Genomic DNA, 17,647 nt, shown 5'->3' with positions numbered 1-17,647 from the left:
TCGAATTAAAACACTCGAGTGGCCGCAACTTGCGAATGCAAATGAGCTGCTGCTGCTTCTGCTGCTGCAGAACAATTGTTCAGAATCCAGTGGCTCAGTGGCTCAGTGGATGGCTTCATTATAAGCAGCCAACTAAGCCAGCTGCCAGCTCGAAAGTTTCAAGTCTTTTGGCCATTTATGAGTATAACAATTACCCCTGGGGTTTCCCCCACCCCCTTCTTAAATCGGACAGATTGTGCCCGGCGGGATTGCCTCCAAGTGCGGCAAGCTGCGCATGGGCGATCGCATATTGAAAGTCAACGAGGCGGATGTTTCCAAGGCCACACATCAGGATGCTGTTCTGGAGCTGCTGAAGCCAGGTGATGAAATCAAGCTGACCATTCAACACGACCCACTGCCGCCAGGATTCCAGGTAAGTTACGTGGACTGGCAGAAGTCCTTAATAACTTTTTTTAGACTGCTTTCGTAATCGTACTGTAAATATGTATACACGCTTTGGATCTACTTCTTACTCCCTCCTCTATAATCAATTTTTGTATACTCTGCCACTGCTCACAAACAAATTCAATACGCACAGAGCATAGAAGTAGTTTATGTTAAAACAGAGGTAAGCTCCTCTTGGCTTTGAGAGGGGAAATATTTGCAATTAGTCAAATGCCTTTTCCTCGCCTTTTTTTTTTGTTTGCTTTGTTTCGGCCTGATGAGAGTCCCGATTGTTATTTGTCAGCGTTTAAGCCGAGTCCTTGCCCATTTCCATACCCTGCTAATTGTTAATTGTAAATCGCAGGAAGTGCTGCTCAGCAAGGCGGAGGGCGAACGTTTGGGCATGCACATCAAGGGCGGCCTGAATGGCCAGCGCGGTAATCCTGCCGATCCCTCCGACGAAGGCGTCTTCGTGTCCAAAATAAACTCGGTCGGTGCGGCCAGACGGGACGGAAGGCTTAAGGTAACGTACTGCTACTGTCTTGGGCGATTACGCCCATGGGCTGAACCGCCCACCTTTGTTGTCTGGGGAAAAACTCAATTGAAACTTTTCTGCTGCTACTCCTTTTGCTTTAGGTGGGCATGCGTCTGCTGGAGGTTAATGGACACTCGCTGCTGGGCGCCTCGCACCAGGATGCGGTCAATGTGCTGCGCAACGCTGGCAACGAGATTCAATTGGTTGTCTGCAAAGGTTACGACAAGTCCAATTTAATTCATTCCATTGGCCAGGCCGGCGGCATGAGCACTGGCTTCAACTCGTCTGCATCCTGCAGCGGTGGCAGTCGCCAAGGTACGTAATCGTGAGCTTATCGACCCAGTTGAGCCATTCTTAAATTACTTTTCCCTTGCTTGCCCAGGCTCGCGTGCATCGGAAACGGGCTCGGAACTGAGCCAGAGTCAGAGTGTATCCAGTTTGGACCACGAGGAGGAAGAACGTCTGCGACAGGTGCGTACAAAAGTTAAGGAGCAGCGGCTTGGGCATGACATTAATAGCTACTTGCCCATTTCCCAACAGGACTTCGATGTCTTCGCCTCGCAGAAGCCAGACGCACAGCAGCCAACTGGCCAATCGGTCCTGGCAGCTGCTGCTGCCATGGTGCATGGCGCTTCGTCGCCCACACCACCTGCTGCTGCCACCTCCAATACTACTCCCCAACCCGCAGCCGCTTCAGTGGCATCTGCTGATTTAACAGCACCGGACACGCCAGCCACGCAGACAGTGGCGCTCATTCACGCAGAACAGCAGGCCCATCAACAGCAGCAACAGCAGCAGCAGACGCAGCTGGCGCCTTTGGGTCAGGAGAAGAGCACCCAGGAGAAGGTAAGTGACTCGGCTGGCCTTGGGACATTCGATGAAAACTTATGCCTTGTTTCGTTTGCAAATTAGGTGCTGGAAATTGTACGCGCGGCTGACGCCTTCACCACCGTGCCACCAAAGTCGCCATCGGAGCACCACGAGCAGGATAAGATACAGAAGACGACGACGGTTGTCATATCGAAGCACACGCTCGACACGAACCCAACCACACCCACAACGCCGGCGGCAGCTCTACCCATCGCCGGAGCAGAGTCAGCGAACTCGACCGTTGCTCCTTCTCCAGCTGTTCCAGCATCCACGCCCGGCTCAGCGCCAGTTCTTCCTGCCGTGACCGTGCAGACACAAACGCAAACGCAAACGACCTCCACGGAGAAGGATGAAGAGGAGCAGTCGCAACTACAGGTATGTACCCACCTGACCGTGGATGCACGTCTCTTGTCTTGGCTTTAATGTCTGTGTGTGTGTGTGTACACGTCTTTCAATATTTGTGTGTGTACTTTTTGTTTGAGTAAAATACCTGTCTGTGTGCGAGTTTGGGTACCAAGACCCAGACCCAGATCCAGATCCAAGTACAGATACACCCATGTAACAGCTAACACGAACCGACAGTCGCCACCCAACACACAACACCCAACACCAAAAACTCGACTCTAAACCCGACCAATCTCTTAACTTGATTTTTGTTTCGTATTTCGCTTGTTATGTGTTTGTGTAACTTCACTAATGCCTTTGTCCTGTCACTGACATTTCGTGTCCTGTGCTTGGAGTGCGTGCGTGTGTGTGTGTCAAAAATTTTAAAATGAATTCAAAGAAATAAGATGATAAACCAAACAAAAAAAAAAAGAAAAAACACCATACTACCATCCATATTCACAAACCACAAAGGTCACAAAACTGTTGTTGTGATAAATTTGGCATGTGATGCCAGTTGAAAGTAAAAAACGAGAAAAAGAACGTAATAAAATGGGAATTATAGCTACAAAAATTTTCAACTGAATTCACAGGTAACAGCATGATAGCATCAGACCATTAAACCAACTGACTGTAACTAAAACCAAAATAATCACTGCATCCACTCGTTCGAAAGCACTTTCATTCTCTCATGTAAACACTAGCAGCCTCGTTTTCCACATACATTTCGTGATTTGCGTACTTTTGTTGCTGCTTTAAGGCGAGTTCTTTTTTTTCGTTCAGTTGCATTTGAATTAAAAATGAATAAAAAATCATAGCCTATCTATGTGGGCCGACTGTACCTGGGGGCGTATGAGTTATGTATTTGTTCTGCATGCGTGTCGGGCTTGCGCTTAGCTGCTCTCAGCTCCTCTGAGCTGCTCCTTTGCCTCTTTGGCAGAGGAGTAGATGGCCCCACATTTATTGATATGGCAGCAGACAATTTATTATTTATTAGCATATTGGCTGCTGTTGCTGCTGGCTTTCTGAGAACGTCCTTTCTTGGTCTGGCTGGCTGGCTCACTCTGATCATTGTTCTTGTTGAGTTTCATTCTCGTTCTTGTTGTTGTTGTTGTTCGTGTTGCTGTTGTTATTTATGCTACTTTCATATTATATTCATTTCAGTTTGCGTCTTTACTGTTACTGTTACCGTTCGTTGGTACCTTTGCCCCCACTGCGTAGGCGGCATTGTTATTATTGTTAACGTTGATGTGGTTCTGTTTGTTGTTGGCTTTAAAGCATGCCCCATTTGAATTCGCATTGAAAGCAGTAGGGAACAAACGAAGTAACGAAAAGGGAAAGAAATCGGGCATACATTACATATATATAATATATACAAACATATACTTACTATATAGATGGCACGTATAATAAATGTAAATGTAAATAATTCAAAAACTGCAGAAAGAAAATTTCCATTAAAACGTCTCTCTTATCTTCTTCTCGTCCTTGTTCTTCTTTCATTCTTCTAAATTCCTTCAATAATGTGCGCGCTTCTCAACAAATTGTTGATTTTTTTTCTTCATTATTTTGTTTCTGTTTTATTTATAATATTTTTTGTTTTTTTTTTTTATTGTTTTTCTCAAAACATTTTGCAATCTGTTCCGTTGGTTTTGCATCGTTTTCCGCCCGCCATCGATTTCATTGCAGCTTACTGCTGAGCAGCGCATTGCTTAACAAGCGGATGTTTATCACCATAAGACTGAATATTTAGTTTAAACAGACAGAATACAAATGCTAGCAGCCAAAATGAACGGACAGGAGGCAACAGCTTGGGTGTGCAGGCTCTACTATTGTATTTGTACCAATGGAGTTGCAATATATATATATGTATACAAAATAAAAACAAACTAGGATTTGAGGAAGCGTGTTCAAAGGGCCAAGAGTTACTACTAATAGCGCTTTCGTCCCGTAATCCCCCACTCGAAATTCAATCAAAATCTGAACGCTCTCGGAACTCAGCAAATGGTTTCAATGTCTTCTCGCTAGAACTCTGTCTCCACCTTCTCATCCCAATTGTTAAAAAGTGTGTCCTTATCAACACTAACAGCAACAAATTCACACGCCTCCACAACCACCACACATTCCAGACAATTGTTGAGATGAAAGGAACTCACTACCGCAAATGTGTAAATGTATTTATCAACGTGGACTGCTGTAATGTTGTCGCCATTTTGCGGCATAAAGTATTCCACTTATACATATAGTCTTTCGATGTTTATACTATGTGAAACGAGAAAACTGTTTACTACATAACACGCAGAAGACACCCACACTATATACATATATTACTAAATGTGTAACAACGTGTGGCAATCACACACAAAAGGTCCAATTATGCAACTGAATAATACTCAAGAGAAGAATAGAATCTTTCCGACAAAAAACTAAAGCCGATGATGACAAAGGGCATCTTGTTATAACCTTTTGAATGAGCCAAGCTATACCTATACTAGGGATATTTTGTTAAAGTATCTACTAAACTGTTACCACATAGTTAAAACCGAATTCACACCGTGTATTGATTGAATATCCTTTAATGGCAATGGTTAGGTTTGAGTTTTCCACTTTCGTTGTTACCTAATGATAGTTAAATTTAAAGCTAGCTAAATGGAATTTAAAGTGTGCATTTTTGATGTCAATAAATCTTAATGTATTTGTCGTATAAAAACCTCAAAAAATGGGTCAAACTTTTAATTGCATTTCGGTTTTGTGTGGAGACCAAAGATTGAATTCTCGGAAGTTCCTTAGTTTTTGGCCAAGAAGTTTAATTCACGAAAGTTTTCGTTTGATTTCGTTATTTTCCTTTTGCCATGTGAATCGTCTTTGTCTCCGTATCTGCTATCTGCTCTCTGTATTTTCGTATCGCTGCTGTTCGCTATCGTCATCGTGTGCCGAGTTCATCAAACCAATATCATCACCCAGCAAATTGGCCAGAAGAGTCCCAGTCGCAGTCGCCATCGCAGTCACTCACCTCATCATCAAGCAGAAAATCACTGGTAATTGGCTAATGGACGCAGGTTGCAGAGGAGCACCAAAAACAAAACCAAACAGAATAGTACAACTTTTGTGTGTGTCGTTCGTACCAAAGCATCATCAACTAAATAAAGCGCACCCACATTCATTCCACTGTTTTACCGAGAATACCTCACCACCAACCATCTCACCCACTCACCATTAATGCTGCACACTGCAATTTGTGTTTCAAGCTTGTGTGCGATGACGTTGCACCCGAAAAATACCAAACCAAAACCAAAACCCAAACTAAAACGAATCTATACCGAACTAAATGAGCAATCCACCAACAATTCAAACTCTAATAGCAACGAGGCACCCAGACCCCCGGAGCACGTTACTCCTATCAGCAGATGCTGGAGTCGCAGGAGGAGAGCCGAACTTCTGGCAAAGCCGCCCAGGCGAAGCCCAAGAAGGCGGAGCCCGTGTACATCATAGATGACGAGGACGATGATGATGATGAAGACGCAGATTCCCAGCGGCTGGACGACATCGATGCTATCCAAGAGGAGGATGAGGAGGACACGGAGAGCTCTCCGCCCTTGGAAGTGCAGTCTCCACCTTCCTATGCAGACACTGATTCCGATACCTTCGATCGACGACGTGGCCGTTACACCAGTGACTCGGAGAGCGACTGCCGGCCGTACAAACCATCGAGATCGGGACGCAGTACGCCGGAATACGGTGGTCATCGCAAGTCCGTAAGCTTCGATCTCAGTGGAGACGAGCGCTCCAAGTCCGACTACGAGCGATCGCGTTCCCGCACTCCAGATGGTTATACTAGGGCCTACGATTCGGAGCAGGATACTCGAGGTTCGGGACGTAATCGCCTGCCGCGCAAGGGGATCTTGAGGGCCACCAGTCCGTGCGCCACGCTGGAAAAATCGGAACCCATTGTGCCAGCAGTGGCACGCATCCGTGATGTGGAGTCGCCGCAACTTCAGCGCGTTTCCCGAGCCACTTCCCCCGATCGACCTGGCGGGGAACTGGACCGGGAAAATCCATTCCGTCACCCCACTTCCGAGGACGATGAGTACACGCGGATAGCGAAGGAGGTCAGTAAGTCGCCTCGTTCGCCGCGCTCCACCCGCGAGCAATTTTTCTTTGGCTCTTCGAGATCCAGCGAGGATCTGCTGGAGCAATGCCAGTCGCAATCCAGTGGTCGCAGCACTCCCAGCACAGTGATCTCCAAGTCCACGGAGAATCTCACCGGCACGCGACCAAAGATACCACCACCCACCGCACCGAAACCGCAATTAAAGAAAGCGAACCTGGTGCGAAATGTAGCACTGGAAACATTCCAGGCCAGCGATGTGGGACAAGGTGATTTTACGGTGTTCGAGCACGATGCCAGCACGAATACGATCCATCCCGTGGAGGCCAAAGTGCCCGTTAGGGTGTCAACCAAGACAAAACCGAGTCGCCCGAGGGAATCACCACCACCGCCGCCAGTGAATTTCGCTACCCTTCCAAAGTTGCCCAGCACGCCAACTTTGCGCGAGGCAGAGGAGTCCATCTACATGGAGGCCCTGCCACCGACGCCCTCGCAGCTTCGTCCCCACGAATTCCTGCACGAAAACTCACCGGACAATATTCTGGTATCGCCGCAGGAGCATCGCGAGTATTTGCTGCGCGAGAACGAGCTGAGGAATCAGTTGCGGGCACCCTATGAGCCCGCTCCACCTGTGCCCATTGTCGGCGGCGGCGGATATTCGGTAACGAATCCCTTCCTAGATAGTTTCGACACCGACATTGACAGCCTGCCATTGCCACCACCGCCCACACCGCCTGCCCAACACCAACATACACGTCATTTGCATGAGCCGCCGCAGTTTCCGCAGTTTGCGCCACCACTAACCGCTAACGCATCCACGTCTCCATCTTGTTCTTCCAATGCTGCTTCTGCCGGTGGCGCCACTAACCGCTTGATGGATTCGCCGCAACGACAGCTGCTGGTCGCCGGGTCGCCCACCCAGATCTTTCCCACAGCTCAGATACTGCCCGTGCAGTATGCCAGTTTGCCGCAACCGCAGCAGCCCAACACGCTCACCCTTAAGACCGTTACCCCCACTTCGTCCCACGACCCCAAACAGCCCCTGTTCAACCTGGTACTCCTGCCCGGCGACCAGGTGGCCAACAAATCCTCGCCAGCAATGCTCTACCTGCAATCGGTGAGTGAATCGAGTGCCAAACCACGGAGGGGGCCACCACCTCCTCCGCCCGTAACCGTGACCTCACCCACGCCCTCGTATGCCGCCATGAAGTTTCCGACCTTCTCGGAAATCGTTGTCAGTCCCGATGCGAATAGCAATTACCAAAATATGACCACTGCTCGCGTTGGCGTCTCGAATTCCTCGCTGGCCCACAGCACCAGTTCCTTTTCCGTAGGCTCCTCCAGTTCTTCACTACTTTTGACCAAAAATTCGTCCTTGGGAGAGGGTGGTGTGCCCACCAGTTATTACGAGACGGCCGAGGAGATCTACTCGACCATCGAGGAGGAGGCCATCTACAGCAACACCTCCTTCTTCGATTCGCGGCGCAGCAGTGACACTTCGGTATCCCGTCGCGCCTCCAAGTCGCCCACACCGCCACCACTGCCTCCCAAGCGACCCTTGAAGCCCACCAAGTTGCGTACCGCCCCCGCTCCGCCGCCGCCCGTGGCCCAAAAGCCACATGGCCTGAGGGGCATGGCCAGTTTCAAGCTGCGCTCCCAATCCCAGCCGCAGCTGGAGGGGGCGTGGCAACAGCCTGCTCTACCTCGAACGCCCACCACGCCCACGGGCAAGGAGACAACGGTGTAAATTAGGGTTAAATTGAAATCTAAGAATAAATCTAAACTGTTCGCCAACGTAATTCCAAAGATACATTACCCAGTGAATACTACCATCACCTCAAACTTCCTTCCAAAGACACATTCTTCAGTACAAAATCTTCTTAAGCGAGTTCACCAATAACAATAAAACATTAAACAAAATAGTGAAAAGCAATACCCATACTTCATAATAAATACAAAAACTTACTTTAGCAATAAATCAATGGAAAATCAAAGAACTCAAGGCTTTCAAACACAAAAGTTTTTTTTTGCAAACGGAAATGCGCTCCCCATTTGATTGAATAGCTTCAAAATATCGAGAATATAGCGAGATTAGATTTATTCCTCTCCAAAAATCGATCCACCTCCAGTGGTGGACCGCCATCCAACCACTTGCCTTCGGTGGTTTGCAACGATGACGATGCACTTAATTGCTCCTAAGCTGACCGCAGCACCTTCCCATTCCGAATGCCAAACCCATTCTCTCTTTTCGTTCATGTCTCTGCTCATACATTTTAATTAAATTCTAACACCTTTTTGCCATCAATTAAATGGCCCAGCCCAGCCCCTTGCGTTTTAACTTGCTCTCTTTATTTCTGGAATCGACTGCAATTTTCAATATTTTCATTCCACTCGCTCGCAATTTAAATTGATTGATTTGTGGGCGGGTGGTGTCTGAGCTCCGAACTCCTGCTGAACTTGCGGGCAGGTGGCAGAATGGGTGGCGCACCTTTCCTGCTAATTAGATGCAACTTTCTGTTGACTTTCGAGACACCGTCGACCCCCGTCGAGCATATACTACCTAGTTTGCCACAAAATTGCAGTTGAAATTGAGCAGCAAGCGGTTGAAGTTTAATGGGTGCCACCTCGTCCTCAGTTCCTCCTCCTGCTCCGTCTGCTCCTTCTGCTCCTGCTGCTGCTCACCTGGCAACTCGTCCTGAGTCTCGGGACAAGTTTAATTTGACGTTGATTGAAACGGTTGGCTGCTTATGGTCGCCCACCTGCAGTTACCACGCCCACCGGGCCATTAATTTTTGCTACTGCTGATGCCGCCGCTGCCCATTTTTATTATTGCCTTTTGTTTTGGAAAAACAAAAACGAAATAAACGAATAAAACGAGTGAAAGGAAAATAATATACGAAAAACCAACGAATAAATAAGTAGTATAACGAAGAAAAATACCTGAGTATAAAATAAGAGCGAAATAACAGCGACAACAGACAGAAAACACAATTTTACAATTTATAAAGTTAATTTCGCCCTAGCGCTGCTAAGTTGATTTTAATGCTAATTTATTTTATCAAGACAAAGAAGCAAGCTAAACATTTTTAATTGCATACCTTAAGGCAAATAAACATTGCGTATTATTCTTATTTGCGTTTCGTGGGCTCTTTTCATTTTGTCTCGTCCCCCTTGGCCATGTATTGTGTAAACAGGGTTTTGAGTACTCCAAAAACGATTGTTTAAACCCAGTGCGCCCAATGGGGCCAGTGACCTTGACTCACTTGGCTACCATTTGTTTCTAATTGCGTCGTGACCCCAGTTGGCCAAGAGGCACTGACTGGTTGGCGACCTGTCGCTTTCGCACCTGGCCCTGCACTGATTTGGTTGTCGACTGGTTGCCCCTTTTCGTGTAGCTCTGTATCTCTGCTGCTTCTCGTTGTTGCAATCTTATCGCAAAGCACTCGTAATTGCCTAGCGATAAAAAAGAGTTGGTTACCCCTTATCAACGCCTTATCTTTCACCCACTAACACTGCGCTCGCATGGTCTGAATAATTCAATGGCTTATTGGCTTCTAATGCGCTGGCTATTTTGACCCACACACACATAGCACACATAGCACACACTGGGACATTTCTGGGATCGGTTAACTCACACACACATGCACATTCTCAACACTTTCATGGCTCAATAAATTCCTATTAGCTGGACTGCTGAGCAGGGCAAAAAGCAGCTCCTCACTGGAGCACTGGAGACTGATGCTGATAAACCAGCTACATGGCTGCCTCCTATCCTCCATGTTGTTGGCTCTGCGCATTGACTTTAATTGAAAATCGAAAAATCCGATACGAAATTAATTTCTCTTCTAAAAATACAGCTCAGTTAAGCTGGCACTCCTGCTGCTTTCACTTTTCCCCATGCACTTGTGTCCAGCCCTCCACTCCATCGCCCTTGGTTCTCTGGCTTGGTTTATTTATGAGCTCTCGGACTAGTGTGGTCTGATGGTCTGGCTGCTCCTTGCTGCTCCCGGCTGGAGGGTCGAGCTCCACCACTCGTTTGGTATAAGGTTGCAATTTGTGCAGTTTAACGCTGGCCTTTGCCCTGTTTGCCTTTGTTTCGTCTCGGTCCTAGGGACTTCCTCCTCCTCCTCCTCCTCCTCCTTCCAGTTGTCCCTTTGCCACCCAACCACCCGACTGCTGGCATTTAATGACTTTGTCGTCGTAGTCGCAGTCATCGTTGCTCTGCAGGCACTAACTATCCAGCACGGGTTGGCTTTATCTGGCCACTGTGTCTCATGTTGCCCAGCACGAGGAATTGCATGAAAGCATAAAACCGACAGTACACACGACTTTGGGTGATAAATGGCCAGCTCCGGTTTGGTTCGTTCCGTTCTAGCCCACGCAGCTGTAATTTGCGCCCTCTCCAGTTCAATCCGAACTCAAATCCCAACCCAAAACTCAAACCCACACCCCCCACCGTAAATTATATGCCCCGAGTGCAGGACATAGCAGCACAGACCCAAAAATGTCGGCTTGGTCACTTTATGATTGAGCCAGCCTATGGCTGATCCTGCTAAACCCCAACCGAAACGCCCTCACTGGGCGTAACCAGTTCTGGGCAAACAGACAGACGACTGCCAGCCTGCCTTTTTAATAAACTTGTGTAGTGCCATCAATTTTCTTTATGGCCATTTCGGATTTTTCAGCGCTGCCTTTGAAAATTGCAGTTTTTCCCAGTCATTTAATTGAAAATATGGCTGAGGCCTGCCAGCGATTCTGCTTTATCTGTTTATTGATTTTTTCCTTCGTTAAATAAATCCTTCAGATTTCTTTTCTTTCATTTTTTTTTTGTATGCGTTGAGTTGCTAACAAAAACGTTTTGCCATTTTCCAGTCAACACCTGCCAGCAGCAGGGAGGGAGCAGAGGAGGAGCCCCACCAGGACGAGGTTAGAGCCAAACCGACACCGACTAAAGTGCCTAAATCGGTTTCCGATAAAAAACGCTTCTTTGAGTCAGCCATGGAGGATCAACACAAGCCCACACAAAAGACAGGTGAGTCAATGGTTAGCCCAAAAAGTTCCATGATTGAATGGAACATTGAGTGGCTCAATGATGTCGCCATGTCGCCGTGCACTTTCACCAAGCTGCTGGTGGTCCTGCCACTTAAATCTCGCTTCTTGGCCCAAGTTGTCAATCAAACCACTTATCTGCGGTTGCCAAGCCACCACAACCGGTGGTCGTCACCTTTCGCTTCTCGGCTGGCGTAATTAGAAAAAGGGCGGAGGAATGCGCGGCTGGCTGCGCCATTTGCATGACAAAGTCTGCAGCTGCAGGGGAGCTGTAGTGGTGGAATCCACTTAGGCAGCTAAATGGCTAAGCTGCATCGGATCGCTATTTATTTAATTTCCCAACTTAATAGCGGGGCGATGTCCTTAGCTTACACTGATTTTATGCACTCTCTATTCGCTTGCAGACAAAGTTTTCTCATTCCTGTCAAAGGATGAAGTGGAAAAGCTGCGACAGGAGGAGGAGAGGAAAATTGCAACATTGCGCCGTGATAAGAATTCCAGATTACTGGATGCCGCCAACGACAACATTGACAAGGATGCCGCACACCAGTCGAGCAAAAGCAACAGCAACAGCAGCAGCGGCGAGGATAATGACGACAGCGACCAAGAGGAGGCCAACGCTCGCGAGGATTCCGTTGACAACGCCGCTCTGGGGCACTTCGATGATGCGGAGGACATGAGGTGAGTGCGGATGTGCGAAGCTCTCATTTCGGATTATTGGTGCTTGCATTATGCGCTTTTTATGTTACATCTGAATGCACAGACACACTATACACACACCACACCCCATCACAACCCACCAATCCACCCAATCAATCAATCTATCAATCACCCTTCACCCCATGCGATTTTATGATAAGCATACACCCACTTTCCCACTCACACTCACACACACACACACAAAACTCACACAACTTTTACGGTGTTTGTGCATTTGCTTAGTATAATCTTTTATGCAAAGTTGAAATTTTTAGTTTTATTGGTGAAGTTTTTCCGCTGCCTTTTGGTTTGGTTCTGGTGCCGGTTCTCTTGCAGCTGCTTTTAAATATGGGTTGCTCTTCAGTTTAGATGCCTTCAATCGTTCACATTGAAAAATACACCCCACAAAACACCACCACTCTATTTACTATCCATGCAGTCAACTGACGGAGCTGCTAATCATCATTGAGACTTAGTGTGTTATTAAATAAGGATAGCGTTCTATGGCTGAGTGTTCTTTAATAGTAAGTACACTCCTCACCACACAATATCTCTACAAACACACACACACACTCACGCACACACTTGCATACGATTATAAGCGTCTAAGCCCTAAGCAGTTTAAGTTTTATGTAGCACTTAAGCGTTGTATGGACTCGTAAATCGCAGCCAGACTCCCAGCCCTTAGTCTACTTAAAATGTAAGGAAAAAAAAAAAAATACCAGTGAGGATCTCGAAAAGGAGGTGGAGTGAAAATGACGGAAAAACATGTTATGGTTCTGGCGTTGAAATCTTTTTAGTACATAGACCTCGCGCCCGGTGGGCTTCAAATCTCATCTCGTGTATATGATAATCTAGTCGAAGCGGCAGAAACTCAAAAGTGTAAGTATATCCGCTGCTGCTGCTGCTGCTTTACTTAATTTTTTGTTCTGCCATTGCGTATACGCAATGTGCGCCTTCGGGCCTTCACCCTTGCTCTTCCTTTTGCTCCTCATCCTTCCGTGTGGGCGTCCTACTCCAATCCAGTCCACACTCCACTCGAATTCCCTGCGGCACAATGCCAGCTGTTTTTACAATTGAATAACTTCATTTGGGCATTCCGCAAATTGCGTTTTGTGCGTTTGCTCACTCAACTGGGCGGTGCCAGCTCAGATTCGCTTTCGGATTTGGATTCGCTACGGTTCTGCGGCAATGGATCGGCAAACGAGCCACCAGGAGAGCATCACGCAACACGTACGCATAATTCAGTATCCGCTGGGAATCGATGATTTTATGCTAAGTGTGTTGCAGTGAATTAAGCGCCGCGAATGAGTCGGAGACTCGGAAAAGGGCACTCGGTTTTGGTTGGCTCAAATTATATTTTACACCCAGCTCGAAACGGGCAATTATAATTAGCGCCAGTTGGAGTGTTGGCTGGCAGTGTGGCAGGGTCCACTTGATGGGTGCTCAAACCACTGTCGATGGCATGCAACACGTAGCAACCACAACCATTGTGTCAAAGGGCAACTAGTTTTCACTCTGTGCGTGGAAGAGGTGCCAACAAGCGGCGAACAAACAACAACTGAACAATGAAAGAAACTAAAAGCTTATGCCAGGTGGTATACACCCATCCAACCAACCAACCAACCAATGCTATGGTTGTTCCATCCACCAAAAGCACCACCCATCCGCCCACCATGGCAGTTATTTCGTACGCGGAGCTGGCGCTTATCAGCAAACTTTCACACATATGTGCTCCGCTTGGTTGAAGGACTCGTAGTCGTCGTCCCCACGCGATGTTCCAGTGGCTGGCTCTAACAACATTATATAATGAGCAACAACAAAGTAATTTAATACAATTTCGCCCCAAAGCTGTTGCAGGAAAACATTAAAAAGAGCGCAACCACCAAGCGTCAGCAAAAGTCGCCACTGGAATACCCTTCTCAGGTCATTAGCTCAACGATCCGTTGACCACTTGTCTGACCTCTGCCATAAACAAGCACTCACAACCTGATGTTTATGTTCTGTTTTAATTTATAAAAAGTTATCTGACTGATTAGAAACTGCAACCAGTTTTCGGCCACAAGGGTATTCACTGTGGCCAGCAAGCAAAAAATAATCAGTGATAAAAAAAGCAGAGACGTATGACAACAGCAGATATCATATATCTTGACAACGGGTTCATGACATTAAAGGACTCCGTGCTCGTCCTTTGTGTTAGCGAGTGGAATTAACTCCAAGAATAGAGCTACGAAAATAACGCGAAATTTATAAAAAAGAGAGAGCTAATTCCACTTTAGCGTTTATGTACATAGCATTACAAAGCGTTGGAATTTCAAAGGAGACGTCCTTTAACTCTTTAGATATGCGATGCTTTTATTTATCTCCGCCGTTCACCAGCGGCATTTGTTTTTCTAACCTTGCGCATAAATCAAGCCGCAAGAACTAATCATTAAATGGTTACAAATTTGGGAATAAATATCTTATGACTTCACAGTCCCGCGGAGCGCGGAATTCGGCGCAATTTTCCTAGCAGTCGCCATCGTCTGTTTGTCAACTTGGCCGAAAAGACGAGAAGACGAGAAGGTGGCCTTCGTTGGGGCACAGCTGCCAAAAGTTCGGGAACGAAACGGATGGAGATCCGACCACCCTGTGCTGTCCCAAAAAAAAAAAAATAAAAAACCCGCCTGCCAGCTGGCTTTACAACTTTACATGCATAATATAATAAATTGAAATGTGTGTTATTATGTTGCTCGGGCCGTAGCCTTGGAATTCATAACGAGGAAAAGAAGATAAACATGTTAATAACCTTGTAATAAATTTCTAGCAAGAATTTCTACTAGTTTCGTTCCTCTTTCCTGTTCTTGTTCATATATTTTTCCCATGCATAAATTTTGTAAAAAACCAAAAAAAAAAAAGAAAGAAGCACGGAGAAGTAGAAGTGGTAGTATATGCTGAATATATGCTGAAAAACCCATATCAAATTAGCCGGCAAGGCAGTGTTCTCCAAACTATTTGTATTTATATTCAAATTAAACTCGTCTAAATCTATAAAAGTTGTGGAACACAAAAGGCTCGCCAGATCCGTGTTTATGAATTTTATTTGCGACATCGAATTGGCTTCCGTGACGACAAAAACCTAGTCTCGATGTCGGCAAAACGCAATCGAATTCTTAGTCGTGCATTAATCGTCTAATTTATTGTTTGATAATTTATGTACTATTATTAGTTCGTCTGTTCCGCCGGGCATTCTACTATACCATCTTCTGCTCCACTCCGTTTTCTGATGGCTGATCGCTGATCGCCGAAGATACCGCCGTATTCTACAGATACAGATACATATGCAGCCACAGATTGAGATACTCCCTCGCTCTCGCTTTCAATTGGTTTGCGGTTGCGCTGCTTTTGACCCTGAAAAATATTGGCAGCGACAAGACAATTGGTGGATTTTTGAATGTTTTTCTGGTCAGCTGAGATGGCGGCGCGGTGGCGGTTGTTATTCTTTTTTTTTGTTTCTTTTTTTTAGTTTTTGGTGTCTCTTCTGTCGGTTTTTATATTAAATTTTTTACATTTAAATGTATATGTTTGCGGCCGTTTGCTTCTTGGACGTTTTTGTGATTTTATGCAGATGAAAATATTTATGTTTTGTTGATTGCGCATAAATTAATTTATATTTTATGGCGTTGGCGCTTCGTTCGTTCCTCAAATGGATCGCGCCGCGGCGTATGCAAATCGGACTGCCGTTGTCTGTGTTTCTGATATAAAAGCATAATTTGACCTTAAGCTAAAATGAGGGCGTTAATGATGTTTTTTGTTTTCCTTTTCTTAGTCTATTTTATAAATTTTTTTGGTTCGCTGGTCCACTGGTCCGCTGGCTGGTCGGTAGTATGCGTTTTTTTGTCGGCTGATTGTTTTGTTTTGGGTTGTTGCTTTTTTGGTCACATTAATATTAATTACAACGTCGTGGAAATCCCAGCTACATTTCGCCACAGACAGAATAAAATCCCCGTGGAAAAAGAGAACCAAACCAAACCGAAAAAAGCGGCGGAGATTGCTTTGCCGAATGCCGAATGCCGAAGGAGCATTGTGTGTTTATTATTTTACAATTAGCTTGACTCTCTGCACCTTTTTTTAATTGTACACCACAAAAACTTTCTGTTTCTGCTTTCCAAACCACTTTTGCAGGAATCCACTCGAAGAAATTGAAGCAGTATTTAGAAGTTAAACTAAACTAAGCTCTGACACCCACACTACGACTTGTGCGAATGTGACACGTTTATTAACCATAGCTTTAAGTGTAACCTCCATATAATACTATGTATGTAAAGTGTTTATTTCGAACGAGACTTTTTTCGAGACTAAGCTACACCTACTGAAGCGAGCAGTAAAGCAACTAATCTGCAATATAAAGTCATTTTTATACTGCGACACGAAAACTTTTTATACCCGTATGCCCCGTAACATGTTAACACTGAAACGTGAATTTTATAGAGTGACAACTACCACGAACTCCGCCCCCACCCCCACAGCCACGCCCACTTTCACCTGATATGGATAAAGGCATGGTGTTAATGCCACATGCTGTCTCTCCCTTTTGCATTTTATTAGCCTAATTATTTCTCTCTTTTCAAATTGCCCAACTTTCCGAACAACAACTACCAGTCTGTCTGAGTTGGCTACACTTGAAATTTTTCAGTACACATCCTGCACACTCACACACCTGCAGCACTTCTAGGACCTTCACACACACACACACACAGAAACACTTCTATACTTTAGTGCACACATATACTAAACACCCGTACACAAACGAACTCCAGTGCCTTGTGTGTTGCTTGCATAATTTATATGCGTTTTGCATTTTTGAAATGTTTGTTATTAAAAATAATGATTTTTAGAGCAGGACAAGAAGTCCAATTAGTTGTCTGTGTTCTTTTCGTAATGTCACCTTTGCCCTCCCACGGCACTTTTTTAATTGCCATAGATTAATGTGTGTAGATAAAGTCACGATTTCGCAGTCAGACACGCAGGTATTGTCGGGTTAATGTCGACTTATCGCCTTAGCGATTTCAAATCCTCGGATAACGATGCATTTACCACGATTGTTATACGTTAAACATACCAGAATCTTGAATTTAATTTATGAAAACTCAACTAATTTATAGGGACTCAAGGTGTTCCATTTGTATGCCCATTGTAAGAAGTTAGCGTTTATAGTTCCTGAGTTTTATTTCGAAAAAACAAGCTGTCAGCCAAGCAAATGTATTCCTAAAGTCTACAGCTGGTTAAGTTTTACGATACTCAAACGGTGTTATAACTTTGGATATATTTTATAAATATTTATATGTTAATATCTGTGAACGAAGCAACCACATAAATAAGAACTGCTTAACGATGTATTAAAATAACTACTGACTACGGTTATGGAATCACACCATTATCACATCATTACCATTACTATTATTAATCATCCACATATGTACGTATTTGTCATCGATTTGTGCCATACATATTTTATGTAACTTTGTTATTTTGCATACAAAAGAAGTACAATTTATGATACTAGAAATAAAGGCGAATGATTTAAATTAGCTTTACTG

At 45.4% G+C, this 17,647-nt stretch overlaps 1 protein-coding gene and 1 long non-coding RNA gene across 34 annotated transcripts in view; one reads left to right on the top strand and one right to left on the bottom strand.

Moving 5' to 3' along the window:
- LOC6538383 (protein lap4) overlaps positions 1–17,647 on the top strand; it is a 61,943-nt gene that overhangs the window by 36,198 nt on the left and 8,098 nt on the right. For 11 of the 33 annotated variants that reach the window (XR_005561628.2, XM_039376051.2, XM_039376054.2 and 8 more), the window contains 11 exons: positions 233–412; positions 578–607; positions 788–946; positions 1,060–1,273; positions 1,341–1,429; positions 1,499–1,804; positions 1,871–2,203; positions 5,575–6,981; positions 7,216–7,437; positions 11,193–11,352; positions 11,774–12,050. Coding sequence is in view for 32 of the 33 variants with exons in the window: in XM_039376051.2 (XP_039231985.1) it covers positions 233–412; positions 578–607; positions 788–946; positions 1,060–1,273; positions 1,341–1,429; positions 1,499–1,804; positions 1,871–2,203; positions 5,575–6,981; positions 7,216–7,437; positions 11,193–11,352; positions 11,774–12,050 (3,377 nt within the window). In the remaining variant the exon portion in view is untranslated. Of the gene's footprint in view, positions 1–232; positions 413–577; positions 608–787; positions 947–1,059; positions 1,274–1,340; positions 1,430–1,498; positions 1,805–1,870; positions 2,204–3,901; positions 4,623–5,574; positions 8,315–11,192; positions 11,353–11,773; positions 12,051–16,232; positions 17,639–17,647 lie in introns of those variants that run through there. The other 22 variants (XM_015193347.3, XM_015193319.3, XM_015193322.3 and 19 more) reach the window with 11 other exon arrangements.
- On the bottom strand, positions 8,653–11,177 carry LOC120321897. The gene is made up of 2 exons (XR_005561629.2): positions 9,419–11,177; positions 8,653–9,153 (listed from the first exon to the last, which is right to left on the bottom strand). It is a non-coding gene; the product is annotated as an uncharacterized LOC120321897 (long non-coding RNA).

The sequence above is a fragment of the Drosophila yakuba genome, chromosome 3R, assembly GCF_016746365.2.
Source record: "Drosophila yakuba strain Tai18E2 chromosome 3R, Prin_Dyak_Tai18E2_2.1, whole genome shotgun sequence".
Lineage (NCBI taxonomy): Eukaryota > Metazoa > Arthropoda > Insecta > Diptera > Drosophilidae > Drosophila > Drosophila yakuba.
The sequence above is the reverse complement of the archived record's forward strand: the minus strand, read 5'-3'. Positions and strand labels throughout refer to the sequence as shown.